Below are 19,969 nucleotides of genomic sequence, written 5' to 3'. Positions count from 1 at the left end.
CTACACAAATGGAATGGCTCTTGCTTCCACCAACAACTGGCAACCAGATACCCGACATCATTACGGGGGGGACGAAAGCACACGACTAGCAGACCTTCTGTTTCTTCTGCCACGATTCGTAAAACGAACGGCACGCCTCTTCGGCCGAGCGGTACTTCAGCCCCAGCTGCTCGACACTCCGGCTATTGTCCACCCTGAAGGGAATCCCGACGTTGGCGTCCGTCCACTTCTTGGTGATGCCGATGAACGGCCCCGCCATGTAGACCATCAACTTGGGCAGATTCCGACCGGGCAGGGCTCTGGGGTTCCGATGAACTGGCCTCACCAGGTCCGCCATCTCCAACAGGCTGACGGTGCGGTCGCCCGAGACGATGTACCGCCCCGTCGCCGACACGTCCTCCCCGGCCATGACGTGCGCCTCGGCCACGTCCCTGACATCGACCAGCGGCCACGAGAGGTCGGCGCAGCCCATGCGGTTGTCGCCGCGGAACAGGGCCTCGAGCATGAAGTGGCTCCCGGACACGGACTCGGGCGTGAGCGAGGGGCCGAGTACCATGCCCGGGTTGAGGACCACAAGGGACCACCGGTCCTGCAGCCCCTGCATCGTCCACGCCTCTCGCTCGGCGATCATCTTGGAGTACGCGTACGGCGAATAGCTCACGCTGCTGGTCATGTTCCAGCAGGACTCGGTGAGGGTGTCATTGTCCTCTTTGAGGACGTCGGCGTTGTCCCCATACATTGCGGCCACTAGGTACGTGCGTGTCAGACTGGCTGGGCCAGGCGGCCGGTTGTAACAAGGGGGAGGGGAGCACGAGACGGCTCACCTGAAGATGTCAAGACAACACGCTTGACACTCTCGACTTTGTTGGCGGACTCCAGGACAGACTTGGTGCCCTGAAGAGCCGGCTCGACGCAGTCCTTCAGTCCGTCCTTGATCTGCTGAGGCACCAGGAACGGCGAGGCGATGTGGTACACCACCTCGCAGCCCTCCATGGCCTTGCGGAAAGACCCGTTCTTGAAGAGGTCGGCCTCGAACAGGGACAGACTATTTGGGTACTGCGACTGCAGGTCCAGCAGCGGCTTGCACTTGGCGGTGTTCTCCAGGCTGCGGACCGTGGCGTGGACGCGGTGGCCGCGTTCGAGGAGCAGCTTGACGACGTACAGGCCAATGAAGCCGGTGCCGCCGGTAACGAGCGACTTGGTCATGTTGAGGGTGGGGTTGATGTGGCAGATGGGGAGTCTTGTGGGTGGATGTGTGAGGTGAACAAGCGTCTGGATCAACCTACGACTCAGGGAGGGGGCAAGGGAGATGCCGCTCTTTATGATGTCTTTTCCTCCATCCAAGTGACTCGAGCTGTATGCTTGGGGGTAGAAAGAAGCAGCTTTGTCATACAAAAACGGCGCGAGCTTATATGACACGCGCGTTGACCACCATGGTTGTGGCGTTGCCGAAGAGACAATGCACACCCATGAAGATCCCGGTAGAGTTTGCGCGGCGCGTTTGTTGTGGACGGAGAACAAGACCAGTGTCTGATGCCGCCATGTAATCGCGGGTTGGCCTTGCGGAGCTAAAGATAGCCGTTACCTCCGCCATGATGGCGACCGGAGGGGATATGAAAGGCGCAAGGCTTTTGTCGGAGCGTCCGCCGGCGGGGGAGTTCTAGACTCGGCAATCTTGGCTCAATGTTGCGCCGATTACTGATGATGCGCACGGTTGTGGTTGTCACGTTACGCAGACATTCTCTAATTCTCATCACTGTCTTCGCTTGCACCTCTAATACATGCGGCCATTGTTAGCATACTGACAGGATAGATCTTCCCCCAGGTTCACAGCGAGCGGTCTGGAAAGTGATATCCGATGACAGAGCCAGCGGTGAAGCTTTAACTCTCGACAAATGTCAACGTTGGAAAGGGAAGGGGAAAGGGAGTGACGGAGCGGACCAAGAAACTTCATCGCAGTATAAAACGACAACTTTGATCAACACCGCTCTGAAATGAATTCAGCACAGTTGTTTTCAAGCGAGAAACTATCCGGAAGATTACACCGGGCGCGTCTAGGAGAAAGCTTGTTGTGGTAACAGAAACTCTGATTAAGCTAGTTGGCTCTCTGTCCGACTAAAGAGGCGCCGGACCCGAGACTCGGCGCCTCTGACTCGGCATTCCTCCGATTACTGATGCTCACGGCCGCTATTCTGACCTCGCCGGACCCCAATTCCCCCGAAATCGCAGCAGACTAACTTCTAGGACCTCGTTGATATGTCAGCCTCCAAAAAAAAGGGGCCGAGAGGCAATATCGGTTTGATTTGAGCACAATGGAGCGCTATATGCATTTTCCCACATTGATATGGTAATCAGCGGACAGGATCGAAGGCCAAGGAAAGAATCGACTGCGTTGCTGATCTGGGTAGGCGATGCTATATCTAGAGTGTCTCTGCAACCAGAACCGGCTCTATAAAAGCCAAATCCTTAGTTCCGATTAAGCCTTCAATACTGTTCAGCACAGTTTCCTCTACAAAAACACTAATCGAAACCTTGTACCATCGTCTCATCCTGACTAATATATCCAAGATGAAGTTCGTCTCGACATTCCTGTTTGCTGCGGCAGCCACAGCCTTGGCCACTCCTGGGTAACGTCACCCGCCTTTATGCACGTCAACTGTAAAGTCTAACCATCCGTCCAGCAAGCTTCTCGGGACTTCCGATCTCCGGCAGAACGCTTCCGGCGCCGGGTGTAGCCAGAACGCAGGCCAGCTGCTCCAAACGGCGCCGACCAGATACGTCTCGGTCAACGGCACCAAGCTGGCCTACCGCCGCCTCGGGAAACAGGCCTCCGGGCCGCCACTTCTTTTCCTCACGCACTTCCGCGGGAGCATGGACGTGCTCGACCCGGAGCTCGTCAACGCCATCGCCGAGAACCGCGAGGTGATTCTGTTCGACAACGCCGGCGTCGGCCACAGCGACGGCGTCGTGCCAGACTCGATCAGCGCCATGGCGGCCACGACCCTGGGCTTCCTCGCCGAGATTGACGTCCCCAGGGCTGACATCCTGGGTTTCTCGATGGGCGGCATGGTCGCGCAGTACATCGGCATGGAACATCCTGAAGTGGCGAACAAGCTGGTGCTCGCTGGCATCCGTCCGGGGTACGGCCCCGACGTGGTCTCGACGCCGCCAGACGCCGCATCCGGACCTGGAGGCGAGCCCGACAGGCAGCCGACGGAAGAGTACAACCTCGGAATCTTCTTCTACCCGTCCGAGACCAGCAGGGCCGCCGGACACTCGTGGTGGAACAGGATCTACGAGCGCCGCGTCCCGGACGAGGAGAGGAAGGACTTCCTCGTCGGGGATGGCGTCGCCGCGCAGCTGGCTGCCATAACGGCCTTCGCCTCGGATCCCGAGATGTACGCCCGGCTCGCCAACATCACCGCCCCGGTGCTGGTGACCAGCGGCCACGACGATCTCTTGATGGGGACGGCCAACAGCTTCGTCTTGCAGCAGCACTTGCCCGACGCGCGGCTGCACGTGTATCCCGATTCGGCCCACGCTCACCTGTTCCAGTTCCCGCTGGACTATGCCGCGCAGCTGGAGCTCTTCCTGCGAGGTTGAGATGCCGAAACGTTGTGGACCAGGAGCTTGCTCGCCTGGAAGGACGATATTCTGTCGTTCGACCGGTCTGCAAGACTTCAGTTTTTTCCTGCTGCATTGCTATCTGTGCATTAGAGCATCTGATAGGCATTTTGCATACTTTCAGGTGATAGAAGGTGGTGATGGGGGCCCAGGCACTTCAACATAACATAGGAGTGGCGTTGAAGGACAAGGCCGGAACTGTACATTAAAACTTGCGCATGTTGGATAGACTAGTAGCATTCGATAGCATTCAGTCTTGGCGGCTTCTGATATTTTTAGTTGACGTCATCTCTCTATGTCGATTAATCTAGAACAGTAAGACTGGGTTACACAGTCAAGAGGCCGTTCTCGGCCAGATTCGGGGACCATCTCGATCTTTGTCAGACGTGCTGCTCGACCATGACAACTTGTAAAGTTCAGAAAGCAGCAGTCCACCCGTCATAAACCACAAGACGCCGAATCAGGGATCGACGGGAGTCGACGATTGCATCCGTCGAGCCAACATGCCGTCGGTGCTTGCGGCAGCCTCCGGAATGCCTCTTCCCCCATCGCATTTGCTTGGGGAGCCAGCTGTTCTCATCTCGTCCTGCATACCGACCGCATCACAACCGGATGCGTACAGCAGCAGTCCGCATCCCGCGACAACCTGTCCCACGCAAACTTCTAAACACGATTCCTCCCCAGCCCCTCGTCGCATTGTGTTTTAAAGACCTAATCTCCCTAGAATTCCCAAGGAACCTCAGACAGGCATGCAACACCCATTCCAACGCAGATCCCAGCCAGCACGCACACACAGCACAAACGCACACAGCACGCACACAGCACCACACACACGCGCACATACCAAAAGGCAATGCTCCCGCCAAAAGCAAAGTTCGTCCGCGAGATCGAGCGCGGACGGCACGACAAGACCGCCCGTCCGTTCCCCGCGCCGAAGCCCCACTGTACCTTCGGCTCGCCCCCGCCCCCGGACACGACCTACTTCGCCCGCGTCCTCCGCCGCTGTCGACACGACGACCACAATGACGACTCCTACCCTTACGCGCCGACGTTGCCCATCTACGAAAAGGAGTCCGACACCGCGAGCCTCTTCACGGTGCGCCGCGGGGGCGTCTACACGGAACGCCGGGGTTCCCGGGGTTACGCCGGCTCCGGGAGGTGGAGCCTCAGCAGTTACGGGTCCTTCGACGTCGCCAGGTACCGTCGAGACCTCGCGGCGGCGACGGCGAGGCGGCGGCGGTGGTTAACTTTTCTCGCGTTCGCGCTCGCGGGGCTGGTCCTCATCTTCGGGGCGGGCGTCCTGGCGTTTGTCCTCATGTCGGTCCCGAGAGGGGAATGATCCTTTCAGGGGCCCTGGAGGGTGGGTTGCGGAGGGCTTTTCTTCTTCTTTTCTTTTCCTTCTTATAGCGGACTGGGAGGGTGTTACGGGTAATAAAAGTTTTCTCACGGGTTAATTGCTGCTTCCACGTCTTCGATTTCATACAAGTTGGCCTCGTTTACATACCTGACCACTCGCGCGTCTCGGGTATTTATACGTTGAACTCTGTTCTGCAGCTCCATGCAATATTATATCAACTGTGAGATTTAAGCATAGTCGAAATGCCTATTTTGTGATGTCGTATGACCAGTTGTAGCCAAGGCTTGGTATTCATGCCGAACAACTGTGACGGGTACGGTAGTCCTGGATTCCAAATTGGCTCTATACCAAAACGACCACCGCCTAACCACATTTCAAGAATGTCTGAGAATCATTTCGATGAGGATCAAGATATCTGACCCGAGTAAACGAAGTTTCGGCATTTTCCTTTAGGACTATGCTGCCGACTGAGTTACACCCTCCGTCGCAAATCGCCAAAAGCGCGACGTCTCGGACTGTCTACTCGAAGCTTGCGATGTCGAGAGCTGGTGCCGTGAAAGCGACCACTCGTTTATCGACTTTTGCCTAGATGCGGTAAGCTTCTGCAGCGGATTGCCGTAACAATCCAGCAGTCTAGTAGTTTGTGAACAAGATCCTACGTTCGGGAGGGCCTAAGTTAAATTTAGTCATGATTGTCCTGTAACAAACTCCGCAAAAGCGTCTGGTTGGGATGGCGGGAGAGGGTAGTAACAGGATAGGACGGACAACATACTTCAGGGTGTAGCAAATAAGTACAAAGCACAATACCATAACAGCACCTAAGGTGGACAGTACAACAAGAGTGAACCTCAAGTTCAAAAACTGGCCGCCAGCAGCCCATAGGTACATGCAGCCAAGGAGAAAGCAAGGTTTATTCTAGACCCCAGTGATAGTAGCGGGGGTAGTCTAGGAAGTAGATGGGGAGGACGACAATACAGCCGCTTTTGTCAACGCAAAGACGGAAGCCATAGCATCGACAACAAGCAGTGGAAAGACGAGAGGCACTAGTCGCATAGTCTTGGCACTAGACCAAAGAAGCAGTGCAAGGACAAGGCTGGCAAGGATGAGAATGGCGGGCACGGTACGGCGAGAGGTGGGCATCGTCTGTTGTTGACGCTGACATTGTTGCTGCTGTTGTCGTTGTCGTTGTACAATAAAGTAGGGCGAGCTGGATCAGCCGGGAAAGCCACCCCAGTGAGGTAGCAACTCGACGATGGTGTCAATTTCTACGTAATAATCGACCTCGCAGTCTTCGGACTACCTTACGAGTCTTGTCTAGAACCACGACCACATAAGAGCGAGCAGCGACAGGTGGGCGACCAGGACGGCAAGGTTAGCAACTAGCCACAGTTTCTCGTTGTTTCTCAGAGCAGACGACAATAGTCTGTGCGATGGCCCGGCGGTTTAGTCGAATTGGAATGCACACAGGTCATTGCAATAGTCGGCAATGAGGGCATAAGTCATGACGACCTGCCGTACCCGGGATATTGGTCGATCGACCGCAACAACTCCTTTCATGATGCCATAGTCGAATGCTTTGGCGCACCCACAACAGTCGACTCACAAAAGCTCTCGAGAGGAACAAGACCAGATACCTTTCCCAGACTGCACGTTTTTGCAGTCATACTTCCGAGTCATATTTAAAGGCTCGTTTGTACCTCTTGACTCTCAGTCAACGAACACGGCATCACACGAGGGGGGAACAATAAAGTTGGATGTGGAGCATCACATTTTTACTAAGGTACGTTATCAAGGCGGTCCCTCTTAAGGTCGCACAGGTACACAATATGAAGAAAAACACGGTAAAAAAACACAGTATAAGTGTTATGCCCAACACTAAACACATCATAAGGTTTCTTCAGAAACTCAGTATCATGGAGGCTTCCAAGCCCATAACCACCCTATTAACCAACCTTGCATCCAGGTAGCTGGCTTCCTAAGCTTGTTAGCAAGTTCGTTTGCGAATTTACAGCTAAATTAAGGGCAGAAAGGAACGGCAGAGAGGAACGTACAATCATGACCCTGATAGGTACACTGGGGTATATCAAGATCTGAAGAATGCCTCTAGCAACAGTCAGTATATCTTCCTTAAGGCGTAGTAAGTAAAGGAAGAGAGTACAGACCAATTTTGCAATGTATCGCCCACCCATTCTCATGAACCATTATCCGGCACGCAAGTTCACACAAGACGGCTAAATCTAAACTTACAACCCTTAATCAGCTAACCATAGATTAAAACAAGTGACTTCCCTACTAAGAACTCACCGAAAATGTCTACTCCTCAAATCACCATCCTCTTCAGCAGTTACAACCCCTATAGAGCATTAGCTTTGACGGACGTACAATGAAACAATGGACATACGTTAGTCGGCTTCTTGTCCTATACCCCGAACGAGCTGGATGCCAACGTCCAACAAGCTCAGCGACTGGTGCCGACAGCCAAGAGGCTAGGCCTTTATAGGCTGCCTATACAGAGCCTGCTTATGGGCTCTAGGTCCCTGACGGATCTAGAAGCGGCAGCTAGTAAAGAGTTTTTAGCACATACAGTCGGGATAGGCTTCCAGGGGACATGCAAACCTCTGTTGGTATTTGCAGCGGAGCTGTTCCTACTTGAAGAACTGGGTCCTCGAGACCAGATCCGCGACGCTGCAACTGTGTTCAGAGTGATCCTCAACACGCTCGACTTGGGGTACGGCTTAACGAGAGAGCTACGCGAAGAGATCGACGGTTTGCTAAACGATGTACCACATTAGCTTCTTTTCGTACGTTGTTCGATAGCGAAAGACTTACAGGCGGCAGGTCAATTTCATCAAGGACGTCCTGTGCGCCCTAACGATAGTGACAATGGTCATGTAATGGGTGGCTTGTCTCAGCGAAGTCAGCAAGGTTAGTTACTACAAACATGACAATGGTCAAACAAGCCAACTCACTGGTGCCAGGGTTGGCGGGCAAGGATGGTCATAGGAGCAAGGCAGCCAGCTGGTCAGTTAGCAGACATATCACAGACACATATCGAAGGGGACGAGGGGTGACTTACACCATGAATGTAACCACAGTCCCTAAGAACACTATGTCCCTTCGAAAATGGAGTCATATTTCTTCGACGGACCGATAAGGAGGTGCTGGTTCGTCCACTCAAACTGTTCGAGGCCGAAGTGGCGGATCGCCCACTCGGTGACGACGTGGGCGTGGTCGGTGAGAAGGGTAGTGAGATCGTTGTAGGGTTTGCGGTTGGGTTTGACGGGCTTGGTGAAAGTCTTGCCACGCTTCTTATACGTCTTGCCGAGCTTGTCGCGGATCCCGGCACGTTTCTTGAAGTTGGTCGGGTCGGGCTTGTTGAGGTTCTTGTTGAAAAGAGGCAGATGGACCCTGGCCTCGGCCAGGGAGGGACATTTGTACAGGAGGTGGGATACCGTATGTACACCTGTGCCGCATGGGCACATGTCGGTCTCGGACAACTATGAGAGATGGTTAGATTGGATGCCGACATCGAGGTGAGATGGAAGATAATGTCATGTAAGTCTGGCAACGATTGGATAGATCACACAGCTCGGGGGATACGTCCATGTCCAACGTTGTTAGAAATCTTATGGGAGAGACAGAAACATGAATGACACCATCAAGCAATGGCTAGAAAAGGACGAAGAAACAGAAACCTGGGGACAGGGGATACACAATGAAAGGGATCAAAGGAAAGAAAGCGAAAGCTCGACCTACTTTAACTTGTTTCAAGAACGAGTTGAGGCCAATGACTCCAGTTCGGCACTGGATCAAGATGGTGCTCTGGGCCTTCTTCAAGCCTTCATAACATTCGAGGTTTTCCTTGCGCCATTCACCCTTGGCTGCGACAGGACGGACGTTGAAAAGGGTGCGGGACGCTTTGTTGCGCCGGTTGAGGTATTGGTCCCACAGCATGCCGCTCATGGTGGACGCCTGACGCTCGGCGTAGTCGTTGATGTACTCGTTGCGGCTCTTTCTATTGCCCCATATCTCTGCCGCGGGAACTGGGAATTTGACGTGGTAAAGCTCAGCCCTGATGGTCACAAGAAAGGCTTCGGCGAGGTCATACGCCTTCTTGTAGGGGTGGGCGTCGAAGACGGCGGTGGAGCGCATGCCGGGGTACAGCTGCTGCTGGGATTCCATGAGCCTTTTGTGCTCCTGGGTATTGAGGGTGCGTAGGCGGTGGGACATGGCGATGCGTTGGAGGTAGATGGCGATGGGGTCGATGTGAAGCTCTTTGTGGAGGACCATTGATGCGGTCTGGCGAAAGGCCCCGGAGATCTGGCGCAAACAGAAGTTCTGAAGAACTTGGAGCTTGTGGACGAGCTTCTGCCTTATCTGAAGATGACTTCCGCAGCCTTCGAAATGGACGAACCAGACCGGGGCGGCGTAGGCGATGATCGTTCGGACGCTGGTGTAATAGAGACGCCGCATGTCGATGAGCGTCACGCCCCAGGTCGATCCGCTGATGCGGTTGTAGCAGCTCATCTTTGCGCGCACCCGGGCCTCGATCTATTGTTGTTTTGAGAAATGATTAGCTTGAGGGCCCTTCGATGGTGTTGGCTTTTCATTGGGAGCCTCGACTTACATGAGCAATGTGTGCATCCCAGCTGAGCCGGTGGTCCACGAGAAGGCCAAGAATGCGAAGGTGCGTAAGCCGTTTATCTTCTACGCCGTTTTCGTCCGCGGGATCCCTCTCCTCGGGCACCAGGTTGTTTTTCTTGGTCAGTCCAACGATGGCGGGCATATCGTCAGGGTAGTCGGAGGTGGTTCTGGATCGCCGGAAGTGCATAACCTGGTACTTGGACGGATCGAAACGGATGCCGATGGGGCCGGCCCAGCCCATCACCACATCATGCCACTTGGTCAAGATCTCGCAGTTGGTCTTGTAGCTCGGGGAGGTAACGAGGATGTAGGTGTCATCGACGTACGACATGGCAATGACGATGTCGATGGCGGGGTTTTCCTGCTTGAACTTCTCCAGCATAGGGCTCGTGAAGAAGACGAAGAGAATGGGGGACAACGGGCTGCCCTGGGGGATGCCGATGTTGACCCAGAAGTCGTCGGAGACGAAGCCGGGGAAGTGGACGCGGCTTCTCCGAGCAGAGAGGAAAGACCTCACGTAGTGAATGATCCAGGCAGGGATGCCCTTGTCGGCCAAGATCCTGAGGAGCTCCTGACACCTGACGTGGTCATAGGCGCCGGCGATGTCGAGGCTCAAAAGGGTACAGAGCCACTTGAAAATCTCCTGAGCTTTCTTGAATCCCGGATGGATGAAACTCTTGTAGATGGGGGTCAAGAGGTACTCGAGAGCCTTGGTGGTGCATCGGCGGGCGGCGCCGAACTGGGTGCCGGGGAGCAAATTATGCTTCATGGCCAGTTGCTGAAGGCAGTCGGCCATGAGCCGTTCCAAGACCTTGCCAATGCAAGAGAGAAGGGCGACAGGTCGCCAACTCTTGGGTAGAGAGTAGTCCGACCTGGCGGGTTTCTTCAACGCGACGATTTTGCTGGTTTTGAATTCGTCCGGATGATAGGACAGCCGGGCACAAGCGTTCATCAGATGTACGAGGTACGGGATCAAGGGTGCTTTCGCATACTTGATGGCATCGCTCGGGACACCGTCCGGGCCGCATCCCTTGCCGTATTCAAGCCCCCGGCAGACCTTGGACACCTCATCCTCGTCGAAGATGGGGGACGAGTCGTGCTCGGCACGCCCCGTCGGGAGATTGGGCAATGGCAAAGGGTCCGGACGACCACCTGTGCTTGTCTCGGGCCAGATGGATTGTCGAAAACAGACGGCGTTCTCGGCATCGTCTCGGCACAAAGAGCCGTCTGGCTTCTTCAACCGCGGCATGTGTGTCGTCTCTCGGCTGCCACACCACTTGAGACTGCTTCGCCATCGCCCAGGGTCTCACGGCGGTACGATTGGCCGCGATCTCGCGCCATTCCCGAGTCTTTTCCGTGCGGATGTGATACGAGGTGCTGCGGAACGCCGCGTTATACTTGATCCAGAGTTTGCCGTGTCTCCGACCCCTTCGGCGGCAACCCCTGAAAGCCCGTAGAGCACTCTCTTCCTTTGCTCGACTCTTGTCGATCTCGGAAGAGGAAGGCGGCTTGAAGGCAGGACGATGTGGTTTTCGGAGTACTTTCGCAACGTGCTTCTTGATAGTGTCCTTGAGCGCCCCGAGAAGGTCTTGGACATAGACGTCAATGTCGGCTGTTGTATTCATCTCGGAGCGGGCGACATGCTTCAAGAGATCAGACGCCGTTTCTTCGAACTTGTCCTGGTTGCATTTTTTCCAAAGAAGACGTTCGCCCAGATCTCGCCTAGGTCCAACCTTGAAGACACTCCGTACCACACGGTGGTCGGTGTGCTCAAAGATGCGCAGCGGAGTAATTGCACAGTCGTCGAGCCGGTCTCCCTTCAGATGCGAGCCAGCAAACACCAGATCTATGGTGGAAGAGGAATGGGTGCCGTTTTGGTAGGTGATGGTTCCTGGGGGCAAAACACATTCCATGCCAGCCGCGTCAGTCTGTTGGAGCATACACTTAGCAGCAGCATGTTCGTACTTGACTTTTCAACCGCCCCAGCGCTTGTGATGGAGGTTGAAGTCGCCGAGTAGTATCGAGTTGCTATCGGTGGTTGGCGAGACCATGAGTTCGTCAAAGTTGAGTTGGCCAGTCGGGTTGTAAGCGTTGTGAATCATGACATCGCCGCACTGAGTGTTGAGTGTGAGGGTGGCGACGAGGTTTGAGTTCTTCCCTGTAGCGAACTCGACCTTCCAAGAGTTCAAATCGATCGACCGGTGAAGATAGAACGCTACGCGCCGAATTCTCGGCACAAGCTCCCCATCTTCGTCAAGCTCTTGGTCGACCATGTAGGCAGGCTCGTAAGCGCTCGAGTGCTTGTGTGAAAGGCTGGGCGGCACATCCTGGAGGGCGAGGACGTGTGGAGGCTTCAGCTTGGTACTAGCATTGCCCAAGATCTCATTCAGCCGAGCACCTGAGCCAGCAAGGTTGGCCTGCCAAATCACCAACTGATCGCCGTCAACTGGGGGACCGTTCAGGCGAGCATCACCCGAGCGGCCACCCTCAGAAGCGTGCTCTCGAGGCCGTTTCGCATGCTGTAACGTTAGATCGCGTGAAGCGTGCAAGAGATCATCGGTTCGCTTACCTGACGACCCCGTAGTGTAACTTTCACCGGGCCAACCCTATTTGTCCTTGTGTGACGGACTGGCCGCCTTCCGTTTCCATGTGTTTTCGGACGTATCGAAGCGACTGGTGCTGGATGATCTGGAACAAGCGATGACTGGAAGGGGAACAATCAGCTCAGAAACGCTTTTTTCAGACGCAAATTGATCAACCTACGCGACTCGAACCGCCAGAATTCATTGACAAATTGCAAAACCAAGCTCGAACAGAGACAATCGTCAGGCAGGGAAAGAGTATAGTGAAGCCATAGTTTGAATTATGTCGGATAAAGAGTAAAATAAAACACTCATGGTTGAGGGATCAGTCAATGTTATAAAGCCACAATGTAGGTCGCTTGAATTCAAAACAACAAGTAACCAGACAATAGCGGAGAGACTAAGACACTGAGATGCCTCAAGACGGACATTTTCAAATGCAGAAAGTGGCCATCCGGGGCCTGGAATCCCAAACTGCGAATATCAACAAACACCAAAACCCCCGATTCCACAGGGGTCAGTGTCGCCTCCTTTTTTTTTTTTTTTTTTTTTTTTTGCCTACCAGAAGTTAAAGTTGCGGACACAAGGTACATAGGGAGGAGTCGTCTCTTGCAGGTTAGAAGTACCTACGCAAGACTATCTCTAGTGAACAGATAGAGATTGGCGGCTTAGGAAACCCCTCACGAGACTACTGAGATACATGACAATACTGAGGAAACACGACAAGAAAACACAGTGTGTGGTTTGTTCAACGACACAAAGGTGTCCGAAATCACACACGATTGAGGGGGCTATGCACCTCCTTTTTTCTTCTTTTCTTTTCTTCTTCTACCATGTTGCGAGTCTGTGAGAATGATTAATGGACGGATAAACTTTTGTTTGCTCCATAGCCAAGCCGGCTCGTATTCAGGCTGAGGAAGCAAACATTGCTATTGCCGTCGGTTCAGCACCGCATTGAGCGTCTTCCGCGAGATCGTCGCATCCAGCCCGGGAAACCTGCATACAAGGTGCGTTATCATCTGCAAACAACTCATCATCACAAGCCCATGAGCCCATTATACCCTGTTAGTGACGAGTAGATCTTGGAGATCAAAGTGGTAGTTTACACAAGACGATAGCATCTGAGGTTGTACCTCGTTCCTCCAGTCTTTCCCTCCGTTAGCCCTACTGGTGTCTTCTTGCAATGATGGGTACCGTGATATACCTTGGTTGTCCCAGGGCGCTGCCATGGCTACATCACCTGGTTATGATTCGGAGCAGAGTTCAAGCTTGTTGGACACATAAACACTTTCCACTGAGTGAGCCGAGTTTCATGCAAGCGAACACACCGCCCGAACAGCAAACGGGGTGCATCTAATCACGCACAGTACGAAGAATGACACGGTCTCTTGTTGCTGGCTTGTATTATTGTTGTGTCTGGAAGAGCAAACGAGGTACTGCCTTGGCCCCGTCTCTCTGCGGCCTCACCAAGGACTGCCCTTGGCTTCGTACCTGTGTGAGATCAGATCGAGTCAGTGTATGACTGGGCCGCGTATATGTATCAATTACCCTTCAATCTGGACGGTGCAGACGCCCTCTGTGTCGTAGGCCTTTCAATCCATAGTCTCGGGGTCTTTGCCATTTCCCTTCCTTTAGTTGTTGCCTCAGCGACATATTGTTCCTCGAGGGTTTGTGATCCTTCTTTTCGACTGCGTCGGCCTAGGGCAGCCATCATTTTGGTTCAGTAGTCACTCCAACCAACATTACCAGCCACTCCCAACGAGAGACGAAACTCCAAATCAGACAGACGATCATTTTTTCAAGGCAAGTTGTCTTTGATTGTCAAAAGACACGAAACTCCCATCTTTGTGTATCTATTGAAAAGCTGAGCTGTTGTCGAGCTAATGCTACATACAAACTAGGTGCGGCCCTTCACACCATGCAACAAGGAGCTGCGGAAAGACCTTACGGAGGTTGGCCTGTCACTCTTGGAAGTCAGCCCTCAAACGAGAACACTTTTCTTCCCTGTGCTCGGCCTATTCCTAGTGGTGGGGCTTCTCATGGATCTGATGCGGCCATGGCATCATACAGGTCGACGTCTCCCAATGCGTTGCAAGGCCACCAACAACCTCGGCCAACTCAGTCGAGACAACTTATTTCCCCTTCTCGCTTGCTTCCACTTCCAAACTCAACTCTACCCGTGCCCAACCTGCAAAATGCTGCTACATGGCAAGGTATAGCGAGCAACAGCAGGTCATACAGACTACAGCCATCGTCGCAGGGCACCGTCACACACCACGGCTTCACGAATTCTCAGTCAACCCCAAGCCCAGTGGGCGGGCATTTGGCACCCCAGCAAACTCAATGCTCTCCTTCACAATACTCGGGAAGATCATCCCATGTTCCTATTCCCAGACATCGTCATATCTTGCCGAACATCCAACAACCTTCTCTGCCTCGCCCAGTAGTCCCATCGAACCATCTCCCAGGCCAAAATCATCAACATCCTCATGGCTCTGGAATGTCCACGTCCGGCCAGCCGAGCACGCCTGTAAACCATCAGCGCATTTGGAGTACTTTCGCCACGCCTGTTGAGCAGCTCTCTCTTGTTTTCGAAACCGCAATCTCAGGTCGACCAAGGACGGCTGTCAACCAACAACACCACGCGTCACTCTCTGCCACGCCCATTCCACCGTGCCGTCGTGTTTCTGGAACAACCAGCCCTGTGCAACCAAGTACATGTGTCGGCCAGGAACGTCCTCTTAGTCCCTACGCCACGCCCTTCACGCCTTCATTGCAGCCGGTTTCGAGTGAGCATGGGGACCACCCCATGAGCCCTGTCTTGAAACCTGCCGAAAAAGCTGCTCCAAAGCGTGCTTTAAAGTCAACAAGCCTGTCTCAAGACACCATAGCAGGAATTCGAGCCTATTTAACCCCCGCTTCAACGACATCAACCGCCAGTTGATCTCCATTGTACGATCCCAAGCCAAGACGGAGTCAAGTAGTAGATCGGACCAGATCCCCAAGCCCGATTTTGCTCTACGAATGAAGATAGAGCCGAGCTCCGCCTGCAGGAAACTCGACCGATCCCGAAGCGACTTGGCTGCCGCCGTTGAGAAGGATGTGCCCGCTGCCCGCGATTGTTTCGGGGGCGTGCTGTCTTTCGAGGTCGTGAACAACAACTGCGTATGGTTTGCTTTTGAGACGTTGCAGAAAATGCAGGCCTATAGCCCGGACCCTATCTTGCTGCAAGCCGTTCTGGGGACAGAGGTCGCCAGGTTCCACATTATGAGGGAGAAACCTCATGTTGAGATCCGCATTGCGGGTACCCGGGCTCCAAACCGTCTGCGTGTTGACGAGTCCGTCTTCGCAAAACTCGGCATTAACAAAGGCTCCTACACGGTCAAGACCAAATCCAACCGGATCTGCGCCGAGTTCGATAGCGCAGAGGACGCTTGGAAGGTGATTGAGTGGTACGAGAAGAACCCGAGTGGATTCGTCTGGAATTACTGCACTGCCAGACCTAAGTAAGTCACGCCTGACCCAGTACTTTCTTGTGGATTTTGGAAGCTGATTGTATGGATTCTGCAGAGCAATCGATGTCCGAGCCTTCCCTGTGTACTGCGCAACTTGTTCCGGGCCAGGACACATGAAGGAGGCGTGTAAGACGCCTGATACTCCCTTCTGCGGCAAATGTGCTGGACCGCACACCTCCTGGCCCAAGTGCAGCGTGGAGAAGGAAAGATGCCGCACGTGTATCCTGGAAGGCTTGCCGGAAAGCGCTGCTAGCCATGCGGTGTGGTCTGGCAAATGCCAGGCCAAGGCTCGGCTGGATATGCTGCATGAGTGTTCCAAGTTCGACGACATCTTACCCGACTGGGTGAATTTTGAGCGTATGGCTGCTCTCAAGAGGAAACAAGCTGAGGCTATTGCCAAGAGCTCCGCATCAGGGGGCGATACCGAGCCTGTTGACGATACCTTGGTCATGGAACGGAACCCGCTTGAGACAGCAAGGACTCCCGCTCACGCGAACTTGGAACCCATGACTGGCATCCGACGTGGCACTTCAACAACAGTCCGTCACGACAACGACGAAGCACGGCTTCTGGTCGCCAGAACGACAGATGACCGAATGGGCATTCATCGCGGGGACATCGCGTCAGCCGATCAACCCATTGTGGTTGAACGTGAGGATGAATCAGTCTCTTGCATGGAAGGCTGGGTTCCGCCTTCTCCAGACGGAACCAGGGAACCGGCATTAAGCACTAGACTGACACCGTCGACCAAGACAGACTCCATCCGGCAGAGTCCACAGCCGCCCGCAACCCTCGATGTCGACGCCCACGACGTTGCTCATCCCGAAGGTGCTTCGACGAGAACCGGTACATCACGGCCGGGTCGCAAGCAACCGACTACTTCTCAAGACAGTGATGCCACGACGATGAAGCAACCCGCTATGGCGCTGGAAACGACCGATGCCGGCACGGGCGATGCTTCACGTGCCAGTTGTTCATCGGGAGGGCCCAGAGTGGACGGCCGTAGGGTGGCCCTATCATCGTTGTCATGTAACGTCGGTCCATCGAAGAAACCCTCCAAGAAGCGACAGCGTAATCCGAATAAACCCAGCGCCACGGAACGATCGAAAGTGCTCCGTCGCGACACAAACGGCACGCGGTCGGCTGCTTCGGTTCCCCGCACGACTGGCACATCACCGGGCGCCGCGCTCGCGTTTCCATTGCCCAACGTACAGTCCTCGATCTCTGCCTCCGACCCGGCAACGAGGATCGAAGGATCATCTTCGATAGGCCGTCAGCAGGCCCGTACGGCGTCCCCAGAGGTGCCCGTCAGGATAGAATCGCCGATCCTGGAACTCTATGACGGCAGACCGTTGACCCATGTCGTCAACCAAAACCCGCATACGGGAGAGATCACAGAGTAATTGGGTCTTTTTCTACTGCCATCCCAGCCACCTCTCACCTCCTCTTCATTTTCCTCTATCTGGATCTAGTTGAATTGACAATCTGGGACAGGGAAACTTGGCCTTGGAAACCTCTAAGGGACATGCCGCTTTTTATGGGACATGAATCTCCGCTCCTTGAGGGCAAGGATAGCGAGACGGTGGCGAAGGTGTTCTTCCCCGGGAGTAGAAAGTTTTGGGGTGGCCCTCAGCGGCACAAAGAGGCCTGAGGTGTGTGCTGGCTGTTTGTCGATGACTTGCAACCCCGACCAGGGACGACTTTGAGAGAAGTGGATGGAAGATGTAATGCGAGTCTCTCGTGGCCGGGTTTTGGCAAGCTTCCTTGGAAACTTACCGTTGGGAAGGTCTTTGATACCTGACCTCGTTCTGTTTAGTAAACAGATACTTTACGATGCATTATTGTTCAAATGGACGAAAACGTTGACACAAATCTTGTGAATTCTTTAGTCTGCAAGTTGCTTTGCCGTTGCTGAAGTTCTCTGTCGATGGAGGCAAGCAACCAGCACTTTTCATTCGCAGCTTAGATATCCAATGAAGCCATACATTGAAGCTGTATCTTTACTTCTTTCTCTTTTTTCTGCTATTGATGTGTTCCGCTACGTGTCTGCCTTCTAAGCGGGGATTGTGTGGAGGGGGTCATATAGGTCGAGCTGTGATAATCAATCCGGTTTCTGTGATCCCGAAGCCTTGCGTGATACGGCTCAGAGCTCCGCGGCGAGAAACTCGATTCTATTTGGTCAAGTCAACCTTTTTGCTGTCAAATGGACGGTTTGCTTCATTACATTCGTAGCTGAGAACGACCTCTGGGGCTTTGATGATGCCCTCAGCCAAGAACCAGATGCTAGTTACAACCCAAAACCGTCCAAATTTGAAGAACTCGTCATCGGTCGAAGATTTTCTCTTTGCAGGGGGGGCACTCTGGGACCCCCGCCGTTCAGCACCACTGGCCAAAGAAACGCCGCCATTCCCCATGGGTTCTGTTGCCCGGCCGGATGGTGAAGTGATGAAAATTCTCCTTCAAAAGGTCCATCCAGCTTGGCAATGGCGGCTCGGTGTTCCAGAACAAGGGGTCATGCTCGCGCCATTTTCGCGTCCAGTTATCCTCGTTCCAGTGGTGGTGCTCGATGCGAAGCTTCTCCGCATCCATTGGCTCGCCAGCGTCGAAGTTGCAGCGGACGATCGAGTTCCCGGAAGCCATGTCTTTCATGGCTTGTGGTAAGGCCTCGAAAAAGTAGCAGACCCTGCAATCTCCCTCCCAACTTCGTCTCGAAACCGAAGTAAGTCCGGGGATTCTGCCTTGATCGACGGACATCGTCCAGGCCTCTTGCCACGCCACATCTCGCTGGACGATGGACTGGAAAATTCGAGAGGTGAGCTGCGGGACAGGATCGCCGTCCAGGAGCAGCGAGTAGGATGAGGCCGGCATGCCCGCAGGAACAAGTTCGTGAGCTTCCACGATCCAAGGGGCGACGTTCCGGGTAACCACACAAGAATTGAGGGATTCCATGCCTGGCTGTGTTGATTCCTCTCGAAGCTGGTATCGCTGGCGCGGTGTCTCTTTTAAGAGACCCGGCTGGAAGACATTTCTCCAGAGGTTGACTCGGCGCTCGACGTGGAAGAGTGGGTTTTCTTTGCATAATGGAATAAGGCCATAGCCGTGCGATTCCGGATACGCGAGGGCTTCCCTGTCCTCGAGCAGAACAAGCCTGCGCAGGTGTCTGCGTATGGTATCCGGCAGAGACTGGACAAAGTAGATTGCCGCTGCCGCTGCGGAAAAGCGCCACTCCGAACCGTCGTGACGGCTCATCGTTGGTTCGCAATCAGCGTCGTTGAGCACCATGAGTTGGAGCTGCTGCATGTCGTAGCGCGAGGGAATAATCCATGGATCGATGGAACAGCGTGCTATACAGAGTGCGTGCATGTCGCTAACGTAATGCCCGATTGAAGGGGAATACACTCCTATTTCTCTGATAGCCCGTTTGTCGAAGGAGTATGTGACATCCAACACGTCTTGGATGAATCGACGGAACACAGACGGTGCTTCTCCATATGGTCCGCGGGCAAGGGGTGGCAGGGAGCCCCGCGCCCTCAAGGCATCCAACAGAGGGGTGAACTGCGGGTACATATCTCGAAGTTCGTCGTAGGCTTCTTGAGTAATGTACTTGCCCATTTTTGCAACCAATTTTTGTCTCAAATTGTTTACACAGTGAAGCAGGAAATCAAATTTACTGGCGAGATCCCGCAGGCCAGGGTTGCCGGAGAGGGTCGAGAAGGTGATGGTGTTGACGCGCAGAGCAAGGCCATGCATCTCCCTAGCCACAAGGCTGCAGGTAAATAGCAGTGCCATACAAATGGGCTTGCCATCGGCCTGCTTCAATTTGCCCTCGATGAAGCCGTTGGTATCGCAAATGTAGCCGCCATCAACAGCCACGTAGGCGTGATAGATGACGCTGCGCAGCTCGGGGGGGAGGTCGAGGAAGCTAACCATGTCGTCGTCGGCTTGGATTCGGCACGAGTAGAGGTGGCGGGTTGCGACTGAGATGTTGTGGAGTTTTGTGTGAATGTCAGTGTCAGTGTGGTGATGGTGATGATGATGATGTGTGACAGGTAGGCAAAGAGGGGGAGATCCCGGATCAACCGCCACGTTTTATGTCTCTTGAGCAGTGCACGGGCCATTGAGGCCAATCGGAGACGAAAAATGCCCACAACACAAAAAGCATGCATCCTCAAGGTGTTACAGCAAACAGTAGTAACTGCTGGTTAAAGTTCGTGATAAAAGGGTGGCTTGTTCGCCAATGAATCAGC

General features: G+C 54.0%; 7 protein-coding genes across 7 annotated transcripts; 3 read left to right on the top strand and 4 right to left on the bottom strand.

Annotated features, from left to right (window-relative positions):
- Nucleotides 1-85: 85 nt before the first annotated feature.
- CH63R_12028 (Dihydroflavonol-4-reductase) lies at nucleotides 86-1,206 on the bottom strand (the record flags this gene model as incomplete). The annotated part of the gene is made up of 2 exons (XM_018307002.1): nucleotides 86-747; nucleotides 825-1,206. The coding sequence occupies 2 exons, from the start codon at nucleotides 1,204-1,206 to the stop codon at nucleotides 86-88; spliced, it is 1,044 nt and encodes a 347-aa protein (XP_018153843.1).
- A 1,362-nt stretch (nucleotides 1,207-2,568) lies between these two features.
- CH63R_12027 (Alpha beta fold family) lies at nucleotides 2,569-3,603 on the top strand (the record flags this gene model as incomplete). Its single annotated transcript, XM_018307001.1, has 2 exons — nucleotides 2,569-2,627; nucleotides 2,682-3,603. 2 exons carry the CDS (start codon nucleotides 2,569-2,571, stop codon nucleotides 3,601-3,603), a joined length of 981 nt encoding a protein of 326 aa, XP_018153842.1.
- An 874-nt stretch (nucleotides 3,604-4,477) lies between these two features.
- CH63R_12026 (uncharacterized protein) lies at nucleotides 4,478-4,963 on the top strand (the record flags this gene model as incomplete). The annotated part of the gene is made up of 1 exon (XM_018307000.1): nucleotides 4,478-4,963. One exon carries the CDS (start codon nucleotides 4,478-4,480, stop codon nucleotides 4,961-4,963), a length of 486 nt encoding a protein of 161 aa, XP_018153841.1.
- Nucleotides 4,964-8,088: 3,125 nt separating this feature from the next.
- On the bottom strand, nucleotides 8,089-10,874 carry CH63R_12025 (Zinc knuckle; the record flags this gene model as incomplete). The annotated part of the gene is made up of 3 exons (XM_018306999.1): nucleotides 8,089-8,478; nucleotides 8,738-9,532; nucleotides 9,609-10,874. The coding sequence occupies 3 exons, from the start codon at nucleotides 10,872-10,874 to the stop codon at nucleotides 8,089-8,091; spliced, it is 2,451 nt and encodes an 816-aa protein (XP_018153840.1).
- A 724-nt stretch (nucleotides 10,875-11,598) lies between these two features.
- Nucleotides 11,599-13,042, bottom strand: CH63R_12024 (Zinc knuckle; the record flags this gene model as incomplete). The annotated part of the gene is made up of 2 exons (XM_018306998.1): nucleotides 11,599-12,194; nucleotides 12,988-13,042. The coding sequence occupies 2 exons, from the start codon at nucleotides 13,040-13,042 to the stop codon at nucleotides 11,599-11,601; spliced, it is 651 nt and encodes a 216-aa protein (XP_018153839.1).
- Nucleotides 13,043-15,231: 2,189 nt separating this feature from the next.
- On the top strand, nucleotides 15,232-17,125 carry CH63R_12023 (DNA-dependent RNA polymerase ii largest subunit; the record flags this gene model as incomplete). Its single annotated transcript, XM_018306997.1, has 2 exons — nucleotides 15,232-15,713; nucleotides 15,778-17,125. The coding sequence occupies 2 exons, from the start codon at nucleotides 15,232-15,234 to the stop codon at nucleotides 17,123-17,125; spliced, it is 1,830 nt and encodes a 609-aa protein (XP_018153838.1).
- Nucleotides 17,126-18,098: 973 nt separating this feature from the next.
- CH63R_12022 (C6 transcription factor) lies at nucleotides 18,099-19,652 on the bottom strand (the record flags this gene model as incomplete). The annotated part of the gene is made up of 1 exon (XM_018306996.1): nucleotides 18,099-19,652. One exon carries the CDS (start codon nucleotides 19,650-19,652, stop codon nucleotides 18,099-18,101), a length of 1,554 nt encoding a protein of 517 aa, XP_018153837.1.
- Between the last annotated feature and the right edge of the window lie 317 nt (nucleotides 19,653-19,969).

This window comes from Colletotrichum higginsianum, chromosome 8, assembly GCF_001672515.1.
Source record: "Colletotrichum higginsianum IMI 349063 chromosome 8, whole genome shotgun sequence".
Lineage (NCBI taxonomy): Eukaryota > Fungi > Ascomycota > Sordariomycetes > Glomerellales > Glomerellaceae > Colletotrichum > Colletotrichum higginsianum.
Note: the sequence above shows the minus strand (reverse complement) of the source record. Positions and strands in the feature narration are given on the sequence as shown.